We start from the raw sequence: 19853 nt of genomic DNA, 5'->3' as shown, positions 1-19853 counted from the left end.
ACAGTTGAGATAAATCTAGGGTTAATGGTATAGTTTGACTTTGTAGTGTGTATAGTGATCTTATACATAGCTTCCTTCTTAATGCCGCTATGCAATGTGTTAGGCAATTGATGTCCTCTTAAAAAACAGCATTTTGCTACTGTTTCTTATAAGGCTTACAGAATACTGTGAGACATTCTAATTCATCATTTATTACCATTTATTCTTAGTAAGATATAATAATGTAGGTTGTATAGATTGCTTCTTCAGCAGTGAATACCCTCAAGCTAGCCTGCTGGTATTTTAGCTTTGTAGCTGAAGTCTCCAGCAAAACTGCTGTAGTGAAAGCAGAAACTGATTTTTCACTGGCACATTTCTGAGTGCTGTGTTGTCATTCAGAGGAGTTCCTAAAGAGGGAATTTCCACCTGATTTATTCACACTGGGCAAAGCTTTTAAACCAAGACAAGTTTCTCCCACAGAGAAAGAGGCGAGGAAGCAGATGGCTTGCTGAAAGCTAATACAACTTTTTTTTGGCTCGAAGAATTCTTTATGGCAGGATGAGAAACAAAACGGGGAACAAAACGCAGGGCAGGTCCGCAGCAGCCACTCGCATGTCCATCGTTCTGCGATTTCTGGCCGGCTCACTGCCAGAAGAGATCCGGATGTTCTTGGATCTGCTCTTTGAAGCTGTGAAGCAGTTCAGCCATGGTAGGTGCAGGTACCTGGTGCTGTTTCTCTAACAGTTTCTTTGAAAGTATGAAAGGGTGAGAATTCCAGGGACTGGGTTTTCCCTGAGGTTTCACTTACAAAGCACGACTGCTATCTTTTAAAGGTCTGAGTTCAGAAAAATGAAGTTACTTGCCACACAGCTTTGCAAGTAAGCCATGGCAGGCCAGGAGTGAACAATTACTGATGTTGTAGGGTGCCCCTGGCTGCTTGGCAGCCTCTGTACTGTCCTTCCTATGTGATGTGCTGCTGTGCACAGGGCTACCAGTATATGATGGCAGTAAACAGATGTTATGAAGAGTAGAAAGAGGTTATAAAGTGCTCTGATACTGTAGCAGTGGGAAATGTCTGAATGTCACAGAGATGAATATGTGGAGCTGCCTTTATTTAAAAGCATGAATCTAAGTAACTGTAACTGTGGGCTAAGTTATACTACTATTTATTGAAAATTATTTTCAGTGCTTTTACAGTGCTTTTCTAAATAAGTGACTCTCCTTTTGTAACAGGGCCTTGCCAGACAGCAGTGCTTCGAAGTATGTCAGAGTTGGATTTAGCTAAAGTCCTGCCTCTTGGGCGTCAACACAGCCTCTTCAATGGTCTTGAAGTTGTGTTGAAAAACATGGGACATTTGATCAGTCAGTACTTGCCTGAAATTCTGCAAATTCTGCTCTGCATGACAGCGGTGATATCCTGCATTCTCCAGCAAAGAGAAAAGGTATAGTAAACGCTACATGTATGTATACCTCTGTGCCATGATGTGGATGATGTGAATGAACATGTGAATGTGTTCATCATGTGGATGAAATTTCCTTTCCTACTGCATGGCTTAGCTTGCAGTACACACACCTTCACTGATTCAGATAAAGATTATCTGATAAAGATTATAATCTGATAATCTGATAAAGATCTTATAAAGATTATAATAAAGATTGCCTGCATGCAATGAAGCTTAGCAGTTTGACGTAAGTCAAAACAGAGGCCAGTGATACTGAACGTGCTGCAGGGCTGGGGTAGTATTAGCAAAGTTTATAAGTTCAGGACCCTGCTTTGGAGTTCTGTTTTGTTGTGAAGGCTGGAAGTTGCTACCTGCCTGCTCTGTGGGAGGATGGACATGAGGGCAAGGTAAATGATTCATTGTAAGGTCATAACATATAACATACGTAACATTGTATGGCTGGAGGTTGAATTTGATATTAGAGATGTAGCTTCTTGGCTGCGGGGATAGAATACTGGAGCAGGGAAAGGAGAGGATTTCAAGTTTCTTGCCTGTGGACTTAAGAGTAAAACTTACTTTCAAGGTGCTTTGTTGCATTGCGAGGTGCCAAGGGAGCTCAGCATTGTGGATGATCACAGTGATTATGTATAATGATAGCCTCCTGTCATGGGACACAGGGAAAATATGGCTATGAGCCGTGCTTTCAGCACGCTAGTAGCACATATAGCTCTGCCATCAGAAGCAGTCGTGTCAATCCAGTGTGAGTCTCAGTCTCAGCCACGTACCTGTGGAGCACTGAGGATGTTTTTTCCGTGGTGTGCAAAGGCTGTACTTGCTGAACAAATCAAGCAAGGAAAATGTTCTGTTAAAGATTGGCTGCAACTAGAAATGGGCCGTGTTGGCTTATTGCCCCCCTTGTGATCAAGAGAGCAGTGCAGAGACTCCTGAGCTCATTCCCACATCAGTAACACCTTAACTACTAGGAGGGCACAGTTGGTAGGGCTAACTGTCCAGAGGGGAGGGATATGGCTGTTCTGTTTTGATTTTGCTGCTAGCACTTCTTTTTAACACTGCGCAGTGTCTTGTGGAGGCCATTATCTCAAGGGTACTGTTACCAGTTGCTTGGAATTAATGACTTTGTGCCAGTGCCTTTGTCAGGCTTCAAACCAAGCAGAACAGAAAATGCTCATGTCTAGTCCTGCGCAGAGCCTGATCATAGGTGAGAAACAGGCAAACTGCACAGTCATTGTCATCACTGCAGTATTAAAATGAATTATGAGATGGTAGACTGAGAAAGTAATGTGTTGAAAGGAATTTTGCAATGATGGACTGAGCGAGGGATGTTAGGTAATGAAGGTTCTGTCACTGTGTGCGTGTTCTTGCCAGGACCCATCTGTGAACATCTGAGGTTAGAACTTGTCTTGAAAACAATCCATCAACGACTCAAGCCCTTGCAGTCAGTTCATTAGGATAATAGCATCCCATAGTCCAGCCTTAGCAGTGGATTGCATGTGCTTATATGTTAAGCAGAGAGTAGTTTCAGGAGCTGCTTCTTTCATTACTGGGATAGTGAAATTTTTGCCTGGACTGCTACCATAAACCTGTCACCGTTTTGTTACTTGGGGAGTGACAGTTTATCATTTTCCTGAACTTAATTCAGCACTTCATTAGTCCATAAGATGTTAACAGCTCAAGGAGAAGTGTGAGAAATCTGTTTGTCTTGGCTAATGATTAGCTGACATTCTCAGGGTTGAGAGTAATTTATTGCAGGCTGATAATGCCTGGAGAGTTAAACATCTACACTGACAGTTTTAAGTTAAGTTATTCATTTCAGAAGGAATTCTGACTGTGTTCAGTGGTGAGTTTCTTTGTTCACTCAGTCTTGATCTCAAGGGACTGCTTTTCTGGAAGTTAAACTAAGGGTAGCCATTGGCAATATCAGCCCGGTTTATGCTTGCTGGGTGAAGGCAGGATCAGCTGTTTGGCCCTTCAGGCAGCTTATTGCTGTTTGGAAGCTGCTTGCACACCATTTCATTAGTACATTTCAGTATAGCTTGGGAGATTCCAAGCGAGAGCACCTTTGATTCCTTTTCTGCCATCTCCTCTTTTTTGCATACATTTTTGGGTGCAAAGGCAGTAGAGCAGTGTATTACATGATAGAGGTTATTCTCTTCAGAAATCTACAGGAAAGTATAAAAAGCATAGTATCTTTCAGTGGGGCTGTGGCACCAAAACTGCTCTGCAGAATAAACCTGCATGCATTTGTTCAGCGTGGTGGTTTGTGTTGCATAATGGAGGCCTTGAAGATCCCAAGATGCAGTCTGTCTCTGTTGTTTCTGAGACAGGAGTCAGTAGCTCTGCACTGTGCAGTGTACCTGTTCTTGGAATTGTCTCAGGTTTTTCCTATAAGCTGCATTGTATGATATAGAAATAATTCAGGTTACTCAAATCATAGCAGGGAGAAGAGTCAGAATGCAGCAATATGTGAATAACCTCATGATTAGCTGTATGGCTGACTTCCTTCCTTAGACATTTTCCCCAAAAAGTATATGGAACATCCTTCTATAACCAAGTGCTGTAGCTCACTGCGTTCTGTTGTATCTGTGGCCAGTGAATTGCTATATTTAATTTCAGGGCAAATAGTGATTGTTCTTGCAGAGGTTTTACTGTTTTGTCTGTTGTTTTGTTTTCACAGGTTCAACCACGGTTGATTAATCCACTGAAGAACTTGAGGCGCCTTGGACTCAAGCTTGTGGTTGAGTTTTTTTCTGATCATGAGGCCTACAGTTTTAGTGTGGAAGAGATTGATGCAGTTTTCCATGCAGTGGTATGGCCTCAGGTAATGTGTTTCTTCTTGCAGACTGGCATCTGTAATCTGTACCATGCAGGGAACTCCAGTTCTTTGGCATTCTGATGTATGTGTGGAAGGGCAGATTTGGCTCAAGTCTGATTAGTCCTGGAGTAATTAAGTCACAGGCTTAAGTACAAATGAGTTCTTCTGAATAAAATGGATGTGATGTCTCTGTTCTTTAGCAGCAGAAGCAGGCTGCTTCTTCAGGGAAGCAAAATGATACTTCTTGGTCAGTCCTAGGTGCACTTTGTTGGTTTTCTATCTGAAAGCTACTGGACCTGTGATGGAGGATTAGAGAAACAAACATAAGTGGGCTTTCTTACTGCTGCCACAAAGGAAGGACTGCAGCATCGTCCTTCAGTGGGCTGTGTGCTCTTCTGCTGTCCTGCCAGGAGTCCCATTTGAGCACAGTGACAAAGCAGAGGGTTGCAGCTTTTATCAGAGAAATTCAGACCCCCCCTTTTAGTTGGGAAAATGCACTCTTGGGAGAGAGAGAACATGCAGTATTAAAAATATAACTGTGTTGATCGCATCTGGCAGTGCATGTGGCTGTGTATTTCACTAGGCTGAGCATCAGGGTCTTGCCTATCCCAGTCTTTCCAAGCCGTGTGGAGCAAAGCAGTGAAAACTTACTTTGGTCCCAGAGCAGTAGAAGCATGTAGTCCAGGCATTGAGTCATCAAAGTACTTAATGCTTATAGGAGCATTGCATTTGGAAATGCTCTGTAAATCTGAACAGGATATAGAATTGCTGAAAAGTTATAATTCCTGTTTTCCTGGTGGACGTCAGGAAGACAGCACTAATTTTGGAGCTTGGATTGTAGCATGATCCAGAAGCTCCCTCTAGAGGGAATTTCTGCTAATTAACTTGGTAAGGGTTTGGTTTTGGCGGAATGTTTTGACTTAAGAGCTTTTAATGTTGTAGAACTGATACGTATAAAAACTTTGCTTAATGCAGCTGTGCCTAGAGTTGCAGTTTTCTGCAGCCGAGAAGTTGGAGGTGTGGGAGAAGCAAGTCTTTAGGTCGTGCCTGAGGGTCGTAAGCATGTCCAAGAGAGGTGATTAGGTCTCTGCGGCATGTGAGGATCAATGGGGATCCTTTTAGGGAAGGACAAAAAAAAGCTGTAGCAATGTACAAAGATAAAATAAGATAAACTAACAGTGTTGAAGGAGATGGAAAAGCAACAAAAGATTTGTTTTCTGAAAGAGACAATATAGTATGTAGTGGGGTCTTTGTTGGAATTGGGGTTTTAATTGGCCTTATGTACTTGTGTTGCGTTGGTGTCTGATTTATATCTCCTTCAGGTTTGCAGGTTGGCTTCAGAGAGCCAGTATTCTCCGACTTTTCTGCTCAAACTCATTTACACCTGGAGTAAGAATCCTAGGTAAGTAAGTGCTCTTGCAATGAAACTCAAGTACTTCTCTCAAATACACAACAGTTTTGTTAAAATGATCACAACACTCTTAACAGATAATTATGAATAATTATGTCAAAACTCATCTTCTCCACTTGGCTGTTACTCCTTTGATAGCAGCTCAGATGCAGTTGTGAAGCGTTACAGTTTGTGGCAGTTAAGATACTTTTAGTGAGCTGCTTTTCCCACACGTGAACAACCAAACAGATGTATAAACTAAACGCAGCACACAGGTCAGGAGGAAAGTGAATTCTTAGAACATGCCTGTGTCTAAACCAATTACTTTTATGTAAGTCATCTGAGGAGATGGAGAGGATAGTTTGACAAGATGATTTTATTCTTGTTTTTTGATTCTGTTTCTTTATGCTTTGTGAAAGAAAATGGGCAAATTCAGCACAGAATTCTGAGACTGAAAATTGCAAGAAAGCCTCTTCTGAGGCAGACACTGTGAGAAGTTCCATCTTTGCTATCTTGAGTGGTTTTCACATCTCCCACTGACATGCTGCTTTTCCTTTGCTGAAATGTCCAGCTTCTCTTTTGAGACTTGTCGTTTGTAAGAATAAAGAACTTGCACAGAGTTGCACCAAAAGAATTGGATTATTAAGATAGGAGCAAGCTCTGACAGGAGTCTTGGGCAAACATTTGCAGAGGAAGGACTAAGCTTAGATGATGCTATCTTGAAGTGTGAAAAGAAACTTGATGACTTTTCAACCTCCATTTCTTCTACTTTTCATGGCCCGTTTCTGTGGCTTCTGTGCTTTTTTGCATTATCTTTTTTGTGTGACTCTACACAAAAGAATTATGAAGTTCCGTACTTAAATTTTCAGCGTATCTTTTTAATAATCTTCTCCTCAGATATTTCCCCCTACTGGCCAAGCAGTATCCGGATCATCCAGAGTATGATATACTGTCAAATGTGTTTGCTGTCCTGTCAGCCAAGAATCTGTCCGAGGCAACATCCAATCTTGTGATGGACATTGCTGATAGCCTTCTCAACAGCCCTGATTTTGAACCCACGGAGCAGGTTTCCAGTTTGAACGTGACTGACTGTGTTGTCCTAAACACTGGAGAAGTGACAGAAGGTATCTGTAAGAGCCATGAGAAGCCTTTTGGGTGGTTTGGAAAGAGGTATTGGATTATGATGAGATTGTGTTTGCCCTGACTGAGAATACAGGGAAGGAGGCTTCATGGAAAAGTCACTGTACAGATTTCTCTTGGTGTGCTCAAAAACTGTTAAGCACTGCTTGTGTTGTGACAAGTGAGATCCACGTTTGAATGTGGATAAGGAGAAATTCCTTATGAAGAGCCTACACTTAGTAGGGCTGTAACGGAAGTGCTAGTGCATGTTCTCAGCATCAGCATCAGCATCCCAGCATGTTCATAATTCCCCCTGATTTTTCTTCCACTGATGACACCTCCTTTGCTTGTGTCTCCTCGTTGTTTGTGTGGGGCTGAATCTTCCTTCTGTTGCATGGAGTTTGCCTTGTTGATTGCAGCACAGAGTTGAGTGTTGCTGACTGTTGTATTCCTTACAGAGTCCCTCAGTCTAGGTTGTCGCTTGGTTCTACCTCACGTTTCTGCCATACTTCAGTACTTCAGCAAAACAATGTTAAACGTGGAGAAAATGAAAAAGAAGAAGTACAGAGCCCAAGTCAGCAAAGAGCTGAGTATACTCTCCAAGTAAGTGATTCTTTAGTGCTCAAAACAGTTGAAGGGTGGAAGGGGGGAAGGAAGAAAGAATCATTTCTTAATAGGCTGCAAATTAGAAACGTTGTCTAAAACGATTTAAATTTAGAGCATTTGAAAATACCTGCCTCTCATTGTCCTTGGAAGCTGCTGATGACCAACTGGTAGTGTTCAGAAATTGACTCTAGCTGTTTCTATTTGCTGGTAATCAAACCAATACTACTTGAGATAGGAAAAGGTACAGATGGGTCTGCAGTCATGTGGAACTGAATACTTAGGCTGATATCATGGAGAAGTCTTATTAGTCTGGGTGCAGGTGGATGGACTGACAAAACCCTGTGATATGGCACTGGTGCTGACTGAGTCCTTCTTTGCTCTATACTGATTGGATTGAGATAAACAAAATAAATTACATTGTCTTATCATGCAGGATCAGCAAATTTATACAAGAAAAAAGTCAGAATTCAGTGCTTGTGAGTCTCCTCCTCCCTTTCCTTCACCAGAGTAACATTGAACAAGTAAGTAGAAATGAGTTATCTCCCCTAATTAAAAATGCAGTTTCCTTTCTGTGAAGTTGATTTATTTAAGATGCATTTAAAGCTTATTGGTTACATGCCATTTCTCGTGATCAGCCTGAAATCAAGTCTTCATGTGTCTGTAAACAACTCAGCAGTCTGTTACTGTGTGTTGATGGATACAAAGCCACTGGGTGCTTTGCAGGAATACCAGTGCCACAGCTGACTTTTGCCTTTTTTCCTGGGAAAGGATTGCAGAAGTGTTTGTACAATCTTTGCTTCCTTTGCTGCGGTAGTCAGTTCACTCAGTTTGTTGTCATGTTTTAAACAAATGCTCTCTTCAACTTGTACTTCATATATCACAAATCACAGTGACAGAATGTGAGTAAATGTGAATGTAATACATGCTGTGCAGTGAGCTTTCATTGGTCTGTTGCAAGATAAAAGGCAAATGTTGTGTAGTACTATTAACTCGCCACCATATTTCCTGATTGCCTGCATTCTTGGATGATGGTATGGGTCTTGTTTTTCCCTAAATGAGACACAGTTGTCAAGAAAAGGTTTCAGGACTTCAGAAAGGACTGCTAAGCTGCAGCCTGTAACTTCTGCTTTGCAGATGGTCAGAGAAACTGGTTCACAGTTTCTTTTTTATGTTTGTGAGTCATTAGTGAACTGTCTGTGATTTTCTTTCAAGGAGATCATACAGGTAGGTGGTACTGTTCATGGTCGTGTCACAGATTGGAGAAAGATGACTTTGTAAAGTTCTATTGCTTTTCTAACCATTGAGTAATCAGAGGAAATACCCAAAATAGAAGTTAGCATTGCGATAGCACTCTCCTCAAACTCTGTGCTTGTGTCTAATTGAAAGATTGTAAGTGCTTCTGAAGTGTGGTGGTTTCAATGAACGTCCTCCCAGTTTTTTGTTCAAATTCAGTATCTGTGATCTGAATAAAATACAGCAAAGCTCACTCTGTGTTTTGAAATATTTTTCAGTTAATCTCATGAGGTTTCAGTGGTTACTGATGGTGATGTATCTCTTTCAGGATGCAGAGATTGACATTTTGGAGACAGTGCAGAACTTGCTGAGACATTGCTCAAACCCTGCAAGTTTTCTCAAACCTCTGGCAAAGCTGTTTTCTGTCATCCAGAATAAACTGTCTCGACAGAAGTTGTGCTTGGTATTTCAGGTACTGCATTTTTACACATCTTTCTGTGCTGTTTTTACAGATCAAGAACAAAATAAATGTATTTATCTTTGTTGTACATGACCTTAAGGAACTTTTTAATCTCTGATGTATTAAGTTGAAGTGAACTAAAAGTATTGTATGTGGTAGACATCAGTGTGCTGCATGAAGACATAAAACTTCTGTTTGCAGCCTGCTTGGTGTGAGCATCTCCTGGGTTCTGCTGTGGAAGAGAAGCCAAATAAGGCACACTGCATCCATAATGAAGCCTTTCTTTATGAAATAAGAGTGGCTTTTAGCAGCTTGTAGACATTTTTATTCTTCTCTCAGATGAATAGCAGTCAGGCTGTTTTGTACTTTTAGAAGTGATTTACATATCCTTTTTTTTTTTTCAGTAGGAAAACCCAGGATATCCTCCATGTAAATATTTAGAAACTTAGGAAGTTAAAAGATAGTCTGTCTTAGAGAAGAAATACATGGGCAAAGTGGCTCTTACTAAGCTTATAAAAGGACTGATATTGTTACTTCTTTTTTTAATCTCAGGTTATTAGAGTTGGAAGTAAGTCTGGAGTCCTCCAAATTTATAACAGCTATAACAGTTAAACTGTTTTCCTTTATGTTTCTTTATAGACTTTATCTGATTTGGACAGTGAATTGAAATACATTACAGATGTTGTTAAGGTATGCCCAGCTTCTTTGCTCCCTTTTTTTCCCCAAGGTTGTGCTGTCAAGTTTCTAGCCTTTTTCACGAATGACTTGTTGCTGTCTCTTAGTTGAATGCTTTTGATCAACGGCATCTTGATGATATCAACTTTGATGTACGCCTGTCAGCTTTCCAGTCAATCACTGCCCACATCAAAGAAATGCAAACAGTGGATATCAACTTCCTCATCCCTGTTATGCACAACTGCTTCTATACCATCCAGGTGGGCTAAATGTTCCTTCTCTTGGTTTGTGTAGCATGCTTACCACACAGAAATTTATTTCATTGACTGTTGTTTTGTTTTCTGATGCTTCAGAGCATTCAGAGAGCAGATGGGTTCTTCTCACAAACACCTGTTTTTAAGTTTCCTCCTTTTGCCTTTTCCCCTGTGCGTCCTGAAGATGCAAGGAAAGGTTTCTTTTATGATAGGGATAGTGAGGTGCTGGCACAGGTTGCCCGGAGTGGTGCTGGCTGCCCTGTTGCTGGAGTCAACTAAGGTCAGGTTGGAGGATCTCTGAGCACCCTGATCAGCTGTAGTGTCCCTTTCTTTGCAGGGGAGTTGGACCAGATAATCTTCAAAAGTCCCTTCCAACTCAAAAAATTCTATGATTCCATGTTTCTCTGAAATGCACTGCAGCAAGAATGAACCAAGTGCCAGTATACCTGTCTACCAGTGAGCCCTGGAACTCTCTGGTAGTTTTTTCTTTACAAAAGACATACTGCAATCTTGATAGGCTGCTTTTCTTTTTGTTGCAGTGTGTTCTGGCTGTGTTGTCTCGCTGCTGAGTCAAAAAGGATTTTTCTTCTGTTTGAAAAAGTGGGCATAAGTTAAGGAGTAGAAGTTCTATTGGAGGTGGTAGAATTAGTGGATTGTTATAGGCTTTGTTGTGCATTGTACAGTGTTACTGTTCACTCCAGTCTTTTGAGTAGAAAAAGCTGTTGTATCTGGACTCACGTGGTGCAATTTCTTCATCCACTCAGCTAGGAGATATGGCTCTTAGTGACAACGCAAGCCTTTGCCTCACCAGTTTTATCCACCGCCTGGCAGAAATCGACCACACAGAAGATGACTACAAGGAGCTAATCCAGCACACTCTTCTGGAGTCTCTGAGAAGAGGGCTGAAGAGTAAGACTGAGGTAAGGCACTGCTATTTGATGATCTATATCCAGGTGTATTGGGACAGCAGGGCATCTGAGCCTTTTTGTAGATGAGTCTTTTGAGTTTCTTCTTGAGAATAAGAAATTGCAACGTAAACCCAATACAGTACAAGGCCCTTGTAATAGGGAGGCTCCAGGGACAGCCTCTGTGAGCAGAGCCCAGCAGCTGCGCCAAGTCAGATCAGAGCCAGCTCCACCTCCAAAAGGGACCTGCTGCTGGCTGTTGGGGACCCATGCTGGAGCAGTCTGCTCCTGAAGAATGCGCCCCTGTGGTGTGGATCCATGTTGGAGCAGTGCTTGAAGAGCTGCAGTCTGTGGGGAGCCCACACAAGGCCAGTTCAGGAAGGGTGTCATCGCATGGGAGGGATCCCACATGGAGCAGGGGCAAAGAGTGAAAGAGTGACAGCAGTCTTCATTCCCTGTTACACTACACTGCTTCGGGAGGGAGGAGGTTGGAGAGGATGAATGGGGGAGAGGAGATTTTCGCTTGCTTTTAATTTCTCTGTAATTTGCTATAGGCAATTATATTAATCTCCCTACACTGAGTCTATGTTGCCCATGAAAGCAATTGGTAAGCAATCTCCTTGTCCTCATCTCAACCCTTGAGCCCTTTTTCATTATATTTTCTCCCCCTCTTCCTTCGAGGTAAGTGAGTGAGTGGTGGTGGTGAAGTTTAGCTGCCCCTCAGAGTGAAACCACCACTTAAGTTGCAGATAAATGCTGTAATCAGACTTAACCTTCACTTGAAAGTATAATAAAATCTAACAAATTATAGAACCCCGCTGTTGTGTGGAGTTATTTTGCTGTTTAACTTTTCTCAGTTGTAGCTCATCCTTTAGAGCGGAAACTTTAGTTTATGTACAATCTGAGCTACAGGTATATTTGGTGTTACCAAATAATGTGACCTGTTGGCATAAAACATGTAAGTGGCAGCATAGTTGTTCTGAGGAGCATGTAGCTGCCTTTCCAGGAGGTGCTTAACCTTCATGTCTTATTCTTTACAGAGCATCCAGCAAGACTACACGTCTTTGCTTTCCTGCCTCATTCAGACATTCCCAGCAAATCCTGAATTCCGGGATTTGGTCCAGCTGACCAACCGCCATGATCCTGACATGGACTTCTTTGAGAACATGAAACACATGCAGGTAAAAGGCAATGCACGTTCCTTAATGCCCCTTTCCCTCTTTACCAAAGCAAAAGCATTTTTACTGTGGAGTGATGTTTTCCAAATCGCCTGTGCCGTGTCTTCAAGGAAGAATTGAACCAGTATTATTAGATGTCATTAAAAAAAAAAGAAAAAGAAATGGACATGGAAGTAACGTGTCTCATACCTGAAGATGATTTGTGCTTGTGCCTATTAATTCACAGTGAAGTATCTCATTGAGTTATGACATTTATTGGGGCAGAAGATTAGTGAAAGCCCAGATAAGAATGAAAAGGTAGTGGCCTACCCTTGGAGATGACTGTACTGTGTTTATGTCAGATTGAGCCACCAGCACGACTGCTGCTGGGTGTGTGTGCTCCCTTGTGCTAGCTGTGCTTCAAGGGCCGCCTCATTCACTCTCCCTTGTGTTTGACTCAGATCCACAGGAGGGCACGAGCTCTGAGGAGACTGGCTAAGCAGCTGACTGAGAAGAAACTTGTGCTGTCTTCCAAATCCCTGCAGAACTACATCATGCCTTATGCTACTACTGCCATTTTTAGTGAAAAAATGCTGAAGGTAGACTTTTAAATTGTATGCATCAGCTTTTGTATTTTTGCCTTACTTCTGTTGCTGTCCTTTTGAGACCAGCTGCTTTAAAAGGCTGATGGGTTTTATAGAGTGAGTGTTCCCCTTTCAGAGGAGAGCACTGTGCTTCTCTTGGTGGCAGAAAGAGGGTTTGGAGGGTGCAGATGCAATCTGGATCCTATTCTTTATCTGCTAAAACTGTCCTGTTTCTCCAAACTAAGAGTCTAACCTTGTTTGGGTTGGGTTTTCAGTGCAGGTTTTGTTGTTGCTTGGGTTGTGTTTTGGGTTTTTTTTTTTTTTTTTTTTTTTTTTTTTTTACTTGAGTTTATATCTGTTTGCATTTTTTGTAATCCATTTGTTTTTTTCCCCTCTCCCTCTATACTGCTCTCTTCATATTCAATTGTGAGATTAGGCAGCAGAAAGGGGGTGTGCTGTAAGTAGTTACTGTGTTGGTAATAAATACTATTTTCACTGGGACTGGGATGGGGACTGAAAGAACTGATTTCAGAGATTCTGAGCCACCAGCAGCTTTGTAAATAATGTTTGAAGGGCAGCATTCACTTAGTCACTTTCCATACCTTTTATTTAAAGCATGAGGTGAAATACTTGTAACATCAATGTAGACAGGCTTTCTGCTTGTAACTTGAAAAATCAAGGTTCCACACATCTGTACAGTTCCCTGCACATTATCAGAAGAACAGCAGAGCTGCTTATGTCAGACCAAGCAGATGTCATTTGGGTAATTCACTTCCTTTCAGAAATGTACTTCTGAACTGTGCCTGAATTAGTCACTCAGGCACATGAGCCAGCACCCGCAGTCATACAGTCTGTGCCCATTGACAGAGTTAATGTCATTGCCCTTTGACCAACAAGAGAGAAAGTACAGTGACAGAAAATACGTTGACTGAAACCTTGAAGAAACAAACCCATTTTATTTTACATTAGCAGTAGGTTAGCAGTGTGTGATGCTATTATGTATTGTGACTGCTTTCAGTTCCTCACAGAAGTGGGCCCATACATTTAGTTGTATGAGAAAAGATAAACTACAGAAATGTTTTGAGGAAGTGAGTCTGGAGATCTGCTTGGTGAGCTGTGATATTGTGTTTGTTTAACCTGGTAGCTGAGAGCAGATTTAATAAAGCAGAGTACCAAACATCCTCAGCAGACAGGAGTTACTTCTTCTAGCTCCTGTTACTTTGAGTAAAGTATACTTTAGCATGCTTGAATGCTAATAGCCTCTGAATTTCTGTTTTTTGGGTAGCATGAAAATATGGTAACAGCCTCTGTTGAAGTTGTTGGAGCCATCTGCCAGCATCTCTCGTGGTCAGCATACTTGTACCACTTAAAGCATTTCATCCATGTCCTGCAGACGGGGCAGATCAGTCCCAAGTTGGGAGTCAGGTGGGTAACAGAAGCGATGCTGCTCTAGCTTCAAAGAGTAAGGCAAGAATCAGTGCCTTAAGGACCATCATGTGGATTTTAAACTCTTCACTAGCATGATAGATTTCTCACGCTAATGAAAGTGGACATGGCTTTGCAGTTCTTGTAACTGAGCTATGAAAGATTAATAGGTAATTGTTTTTGCTTGCTGTATCTCACTGTGTACGAGAGCATTAGATTTTCTGCTCTTGTTTGGCTTTCCCAGCTCCTGGGATGCTTCTGCAATTCCAGTACCACTGTCTTTGAGGTTTCACACTGAGCTAGGTGACAGTCTATTTAGGTGAAAAACAACCCAGCTTTGTTTCCTGATTTGTTATTTCAGGATAAACCTTGTTAAGCTGCACTGCCACTGAGTCTGAAATATTTTTTAAAGCAGTTTTAAGATTTTCTGTTGTGTTGGTTCTATGCAGCCTCTTCCTTTTTTGCAGAGAGCTTATCTCTCTTTGCGTGTTTCTTTTTCAGCTTGTTAGAGACAGTGCTGGAAGCCTTTCACTTTGACCATGAAACACTGGAAAAACAGCTCATGACCATTGAGAACCAAGGTGAGCTTTCAGCTCCTGATGATAGACGCTCCCTCTGATTGCTCAGAAAATGCAGCTGATTGACACATTTTTACTCTGGAGGTTGGCTACTCGCAGCTTTTTAGAATGTGCATGTTGGAAAACCAGTTTTAATTTACCTTCTCAGGAGCTGTACAGGCTGTCTTTCTATGTGCTGATGCAGTGAGGAGAGGTTGAAGGAATCACTTCCACATTACCTCTCTATTCCAGGCTTCCATAAAGCAGACCAGCTCAGACTGGGATTATGTTAATCTGGGAGGTTCTCCGTGATCTACATAGAACTGTGTTGCTGTTACCACATTTTATCTTGCCACTGGTTTCTATCATTTTTATCCTCAGCCTGAGCAGAGTGCTTTATGCCCTGGCCCTCTTCCACTGAGGTTTCATGAGGAGAAATTTTGTCTTGACTCGTCCACCATTGTGGTTGTTTATGTTGTGGCCTTTAGGATATTCTGAGGAGGGAAGAGTGTAACTCCCAGATGTGCTCATCAATACTTTTTGCGTTGTAAGATTACCAAATGTAAATTAATCACACTTCACTAAGGTTCAAGGGCACTGACCTTTGGTAAACTGTCTATAGAGTTCAGCTAAAGAACAACCTAATCTTTGCTTTAAGCCAAGCCCTGAGGGGTGATTATCAGAAATCAGCATGCCAGAGCTTCTCTGCCCAGTAGAGCAACTCTGAAGTTTATTGACTGTTTACTGTTATTGATAGTAAGTAGGAGTTCTGTCCAGATCAAAGCCATCCCAGGAGTCTGTTTTAAGGGCTCTGACTATGTTGCCTCCAGTATTTACCTGTGGTTTTAATAATTACTTGACAGAAACTGCTGCCGTGGATCTTGAGCCAGAGGTAGAAGGTGAAGAAGCCATGGAGCTGGAACAGAGTGAAGGGGAAGAGGAAGTGGCTGAGGAAGACAAGAAGAATATCCCTGAAGAACCAGCAGAACCTGAGCTGGTTCTGCCTGAAAAGGCAGCTGAGACACCTGAAAACACTCAGCAAGTGGCAAAACCAGTTTCTTTCTTACCCCGAAATAAAGAAGAGCTGGAGTGTCTGATCAAACACATTCAAGATACAGTTATAGTTAACATTTTGCCTAAATTGCACAGGTGCATTGTAGCGAAGGTGAGAAGCTGGCCCTGGAAAAGCAGTTTGCTGACCTGTGCTGCTACTGTGAAGGTTGGGGTGCTACTGGAAAGAGCCATGTTGAAATGCAGTCTGTTTAAAAAAAAAAATAATAATAATAAAAAAAAAAGATAAGTGGAGAGAGACACCTGAAATCACTTTTGATGTGTCAAAATCACTCTGGTCAGTGTAGGTGTGAAACAACTCACTTAGTGTAGCCTCTTGAAAATTTCTCAGCCACTTATTAGCAGCCAGCTTTCCATATGGGAAATGCAGGGATTCATCTTGTCCATCCTTTAGCTGCCTAGGTTTGTCACGTAGTCAGCATTGGAAATCAATTTGCAGCATTGGTCTCATCTTGGGTTTTGCTGAGAAAAAACAGAACTTTTTTTGAACTGTTTGTTACACTTCTTTTTATTTAACTTGCATTGTGTCTTGCTCTGTCTTAAAAAGGTTAAAAGAGATGAAGAACACAAGCTTGTGAAATCCAGTGTTGTGAATGATGATGAGGTAGTCCGTGTGCCTTTGGCTTTTGCGATGGTCAGGGTGATGCAGTGTCTTCCCCAAGAAGTGATGGAAGCCAACCTGCCAAGGTAGGTCCTGGAGAAGCTCTTTGAATACCACTCATTTTGTTGGGAACGAGAGCAGGCATGTTTACTAAGCTGTGGTTATACACATGGCTTGGAGGGACATCTGACAGGCCGTAAATTCTTTTTATTTGGAAATACATTTTTGTAGTTATGCTCCCCCTTGCTCTGGAGTTCTGCAGAGCTAAGTTTGAAAAGAACTTGGTAAATCCTTAAATGAGAGCAGAGCTGTGAAGCAGAGTGCAGAGATAGGAGAGGCAGAGCCAAAGAAAGAGTAGCATACAGAAAGGACAAAATCTGTTAAGTTTTTTGAAGGACAGTAGCTCTGTGTGTGATTGTAAAGCCTTTCTTTGAGGTTGACTTTGAGCTTATAAAAAACATCCCTGAAAGCCACTTTCTTGGCTAGCAGTGCAATTAGTTCCACTGTGTTTAGGGGCTGAACTAAGCTGTCTGTCTCTGTTTCCAGCATCCTCCTGAAGGTTTGCTCATTTCTGAGAAACAGATTTCAGGAAATCCGGGATGTTGCTCGTAACACCCTCACTAAAATCATGGAAGTCTTGGGAGTACAATACCTTCTGTACGTTTTAAAAGAGATGCAGTCAACTCTCATCCATGGGTACCAGGTAATGCTGAAATTCTTTGTCTTCTATTCTTAGTAAAATTTGGGGGTTTTTGGAGGTGTGTGTGTGTGTGTGTGCACACGTGTTAAAAGAATCCAAAGGGAAATTGCTACTGAAACTGTTTTACACTGGGAGAATAGATGGGTATCATAGAACTAAATGCTATTGCCATGTCTACGTCAGTCTTTATTATTTCAAGTAGTACATAAATGTATGTTGACTGAGGGTCTGTACCCAAAGAACTTGCAGTCTAAGCAGGGAAGAAGAGAAGATCTCCATTTTCTCAGTGAAGAGAAATGAGTTGAAGAATGAATTTCTGGTTCCAATAGAATTATTGGGAATCTTTACAGTAAGTTCATTAGGGCCAAGCACCGTCTGAAGTAAATTGCCACCGAGACTATGTAGACAATATGTGGTGATATTAATTGAACTCTTGCTGCTTAATTACAGAGCCAAGACTCTAGCTCTTAACTCATCTTTTCTCTTTACATAGTAGTTTGTGGCAAGTGTAATTTCTGATATGAGTTACCACAGTGGAAAAGTGAGAGCTTCTATTGACTATTACAGTGAAAGCACTGATGAGGACAACCTTTGCCAACCCTTTGCCAGTGTGTGAGGGGATTGAGGTCCTTTTCCTGTGGGCTGTATGAGGATTCCTATCCTCCTTGTATTCTTTCCTGTAGCAAGAGCTTAAGTGTATTGTGTGAGTTATGATGTCTCTGTTCAGGAGTCTAGCTATCCAGTTATATGTGCAGGGGGTTGGAAACTTGACCTGTTCTCTTCTTCTCTAGCTCCATGTGCTGACTTTCACTGTGAATCTGCTACTGAAGGGTCTTACTACCAGGCTGAATGCTGGTGATTTGGACCCCTGCTTAGACATCCTGATTGAGGTAAAAGTTATTAAAGATCAAAGGAAGTAGCATCATGAAATGCTTGGGAAGAATCTAAGAGAAGGAGAGGTTGTGTGTAGATTGCCTCAGACTTGATGGCAAACAGGGGTTTGTGCTTTTACCTCAAAGGGAAGAGACTGTTTTCTGCTGAGGCATCAGCATCCCTGGCAGAAGAGCAGTGTGCTTCTGGGGCTGTTTCTTGAGCTCTGCATCTTGAGAGGGGGGTGATTCAAGATTAAGACACTTAACTGTGTTTCCCTAAATGGCTGAGCAATAGATGACGGATACCTATTCAGTGGGGTTATTCCTCCCCACTTGCACTTGTCTGTTGTATTTTAAGAAGCTTCTCTCTGCCCTTTGCTTGAGCCTGCTGAATTGCTTCTGAATGGTCAGCTTGATTTGACTGGAATCCCAGTATTTCTATCAAAATACCACAGAGAACTGTGGAAGCAGCTTTCCCATCTGGTGTGTTCAGCCTGGGATGTCTTATGTTAACAAAGGAAGGGCAGGTGTGATTTGTGGGGAACCTGAAGAACTGAGTTTTCTGCAGCTGGGGAAAGATGGTGTAGTTCTGCTGTTAATAGAAGAATCTTGCTCTGTTTTTCTGCTCCTCTCCTTGATTTCTTCGGCTTTCCAAAGATTTTCAACCAAGAGCTGTTTGGGGATGTAGCTGAAGAGAAGGAAGTAAAGGGAATAGTCTCCAAGGTCATGGAAGCACGCAAGAACAAGAGTTACGATTCCTATGAAATTCTTGGAAAATACATAGGAAAGGACCAGGTGACAAAACTTATTCTGCCACTGAAAGAGGTAAGAAAAGACAGCCAGAGCCTTGCTTTATCCTGTATGATCTGAAGAAACTCTGGAGCCTGTGGATGGCTACCTGTATAATCCCACTATGGCTCCCTATTTTCTTTTGGGTGCCGGCACATCACCAAAATGTATGAAGTCTCTGTCTATGTACAGTAGTTATCTTTACAGAGATGCAGTGTTTTGAGTGGGGGCAAGCTCATGCAGAAATGGACCCCATTTGCTCAAGAGTTCTGGAGTGTCTTGGTGGTGACAGGTGAACTGGTTGGAGTCTGAGGAGAAGCTGGAGAGTAAAAATGGGAGGGATGGTGGGGCAGAGTTGAGGCGATGGGAGAGCTAGGGGCTTAAGGCAAGCCACATTGGTGGAATTGTTCTGGCTTTTCCTGTGATTGCTGATGTCAGATCACTACCCTCTTGATTCTCATGGTGATGCCTTTGCAGATTCTGGAGAGCACCACGAGCTTGAAGATAGTCCGAAAGGTGCACGAGGCGCTGCGTCACATCATGGCAGGGCTGATCTTCAACTCGGATATGAATGCTGAATCTCTCCTCCTCCTCAGCCATGGTCTCATCAGTGAAAACTTGCCTTTACTCACTGAGAAGGCCAAGTGAGTTCCAAGAGGTTACCCAGCTGCTCTGTTATCACTTGGAGGTTTGCTTGCAGCTCTCAAACCAAATGGATGACCTTCCATTCATTTACCATTGCTTTGTGGTGTAAGCAAACAATTTGGGCAGCCAGAGGGGGAGGGGAGAGCTTGGAAATTTGTCCTTTCCTTCACTAATGGGAATCTATGCTTGTAATGCTCTTGACTAATGCTCTTTCACCATCTGGTAAGTTGATGTGCGTGTTACAGTGAAGGTACAGGTGATGATGGTAAGGAGGGAGCTACAAACTAGCATATAAGAGGTGATGGGGGTCCTGGATCTGACAGTTGTTTGCAGCTTTTAAAAGCTATCAGAAATTTCAGTAAATCGTCAGTAAACCATGCAGTAGATGTGTTTGCTTGAAGGAGCTACCAAAGCTCTGTCTGTTGACTGAGAGGAAAAAGTGGAAATGTTACACAAATCAATGTGCATTTTATTATCTTTGCAATAGTTCTTAAGTTTGAATGTCCCATCTCTCCTGTTGCTCTCAAGCTCAGTTTATTTCATTGTATTCACAGAC

General features: G+C 42.0%; 1 protein-coding gene across 1 annotated transcript in view; it reads left to right on the top strand.

The window, feature by feature from the left end:
• Positions 1–19853, top strand: part of UTP20 (UTP20 small subunit processome component) — a gene marked incomplete at both ends in the record, with an annotated part of 58673 nt that overhangs the window by 24733 nt on the left and 14087 nt on the right. The window contains 21 exons of the mRNA XM_079534584.1: positions 522–688; positions 1213–1421; positions 4117–4260; positions 5577–5656; positions 6542–6768; positions 7222–7366; positions 7803–7890; positions 8931–9074; positions 9702–9752; positions 9845–9997; positions 10756–10911; positions 11937–12077; positions 12515–12652; positions 13923–14062; positions 14564–14643; positions 15483–15784; positions 16238–16377; positions 16838–16994; positions 17783–17881; positions 18521–18688; positions 19130–19296. Coding sequence (XP_079390710.1) covers positions 522–688; positions 1213–1421; positions 4117–4260; positions 5577–5656; positions 6542–6768; positions 7222–7366; positions 7803–7890; positions 8931–9074; positions 9702–9752; positions 9845–9997; positions 10756–10911; positions 11937–12077; positions 12515–12652; positions 13923–14062; positions 14564–14643; positions 15483–15784; positions 16238–16377; positions 16838–16994; positions 17783–17881; positions 18521–18688; positions 19130–19296 — 3096 coding nt within the window. The remainder of the gene's footprint in view (positions 1–521; positions 689–1212; positions 1422–4116; positions 4261–5576; positions 5657–6541; positions 6769–7221; positions 7367–7802; positions 7891–8930; positions 9075–9701; positions 9753–9844; positions 9998–10755; positions 10912–11936; positions 12078–12514; positions 12653–13922; positions 14063–14563; positions 14644–15482; positions 15785–16237; positions 16378–16837; positions 16995–17782; positions 17882–18520; positions 18689–19129; positions 19297–19853) is intronic.

This window comes from Tetrao urogallus (assembly GCF_951394365.1).
Source record: "Tetrao urogallus genome assembly, chromosome: 1".
NCBI classification, from domain to species: domain Eukaryota; kingdom Metazoa; phylum Chordata; class Aves; order Galliformes; family Phasianidae; genus Tetrao; species Tetrao urogallus.
The sequence above is the reverse complement of the archived record's forward strand: the minus strand, read 5'-3'. Positions and strand labels throughout refer to the sequence as shown.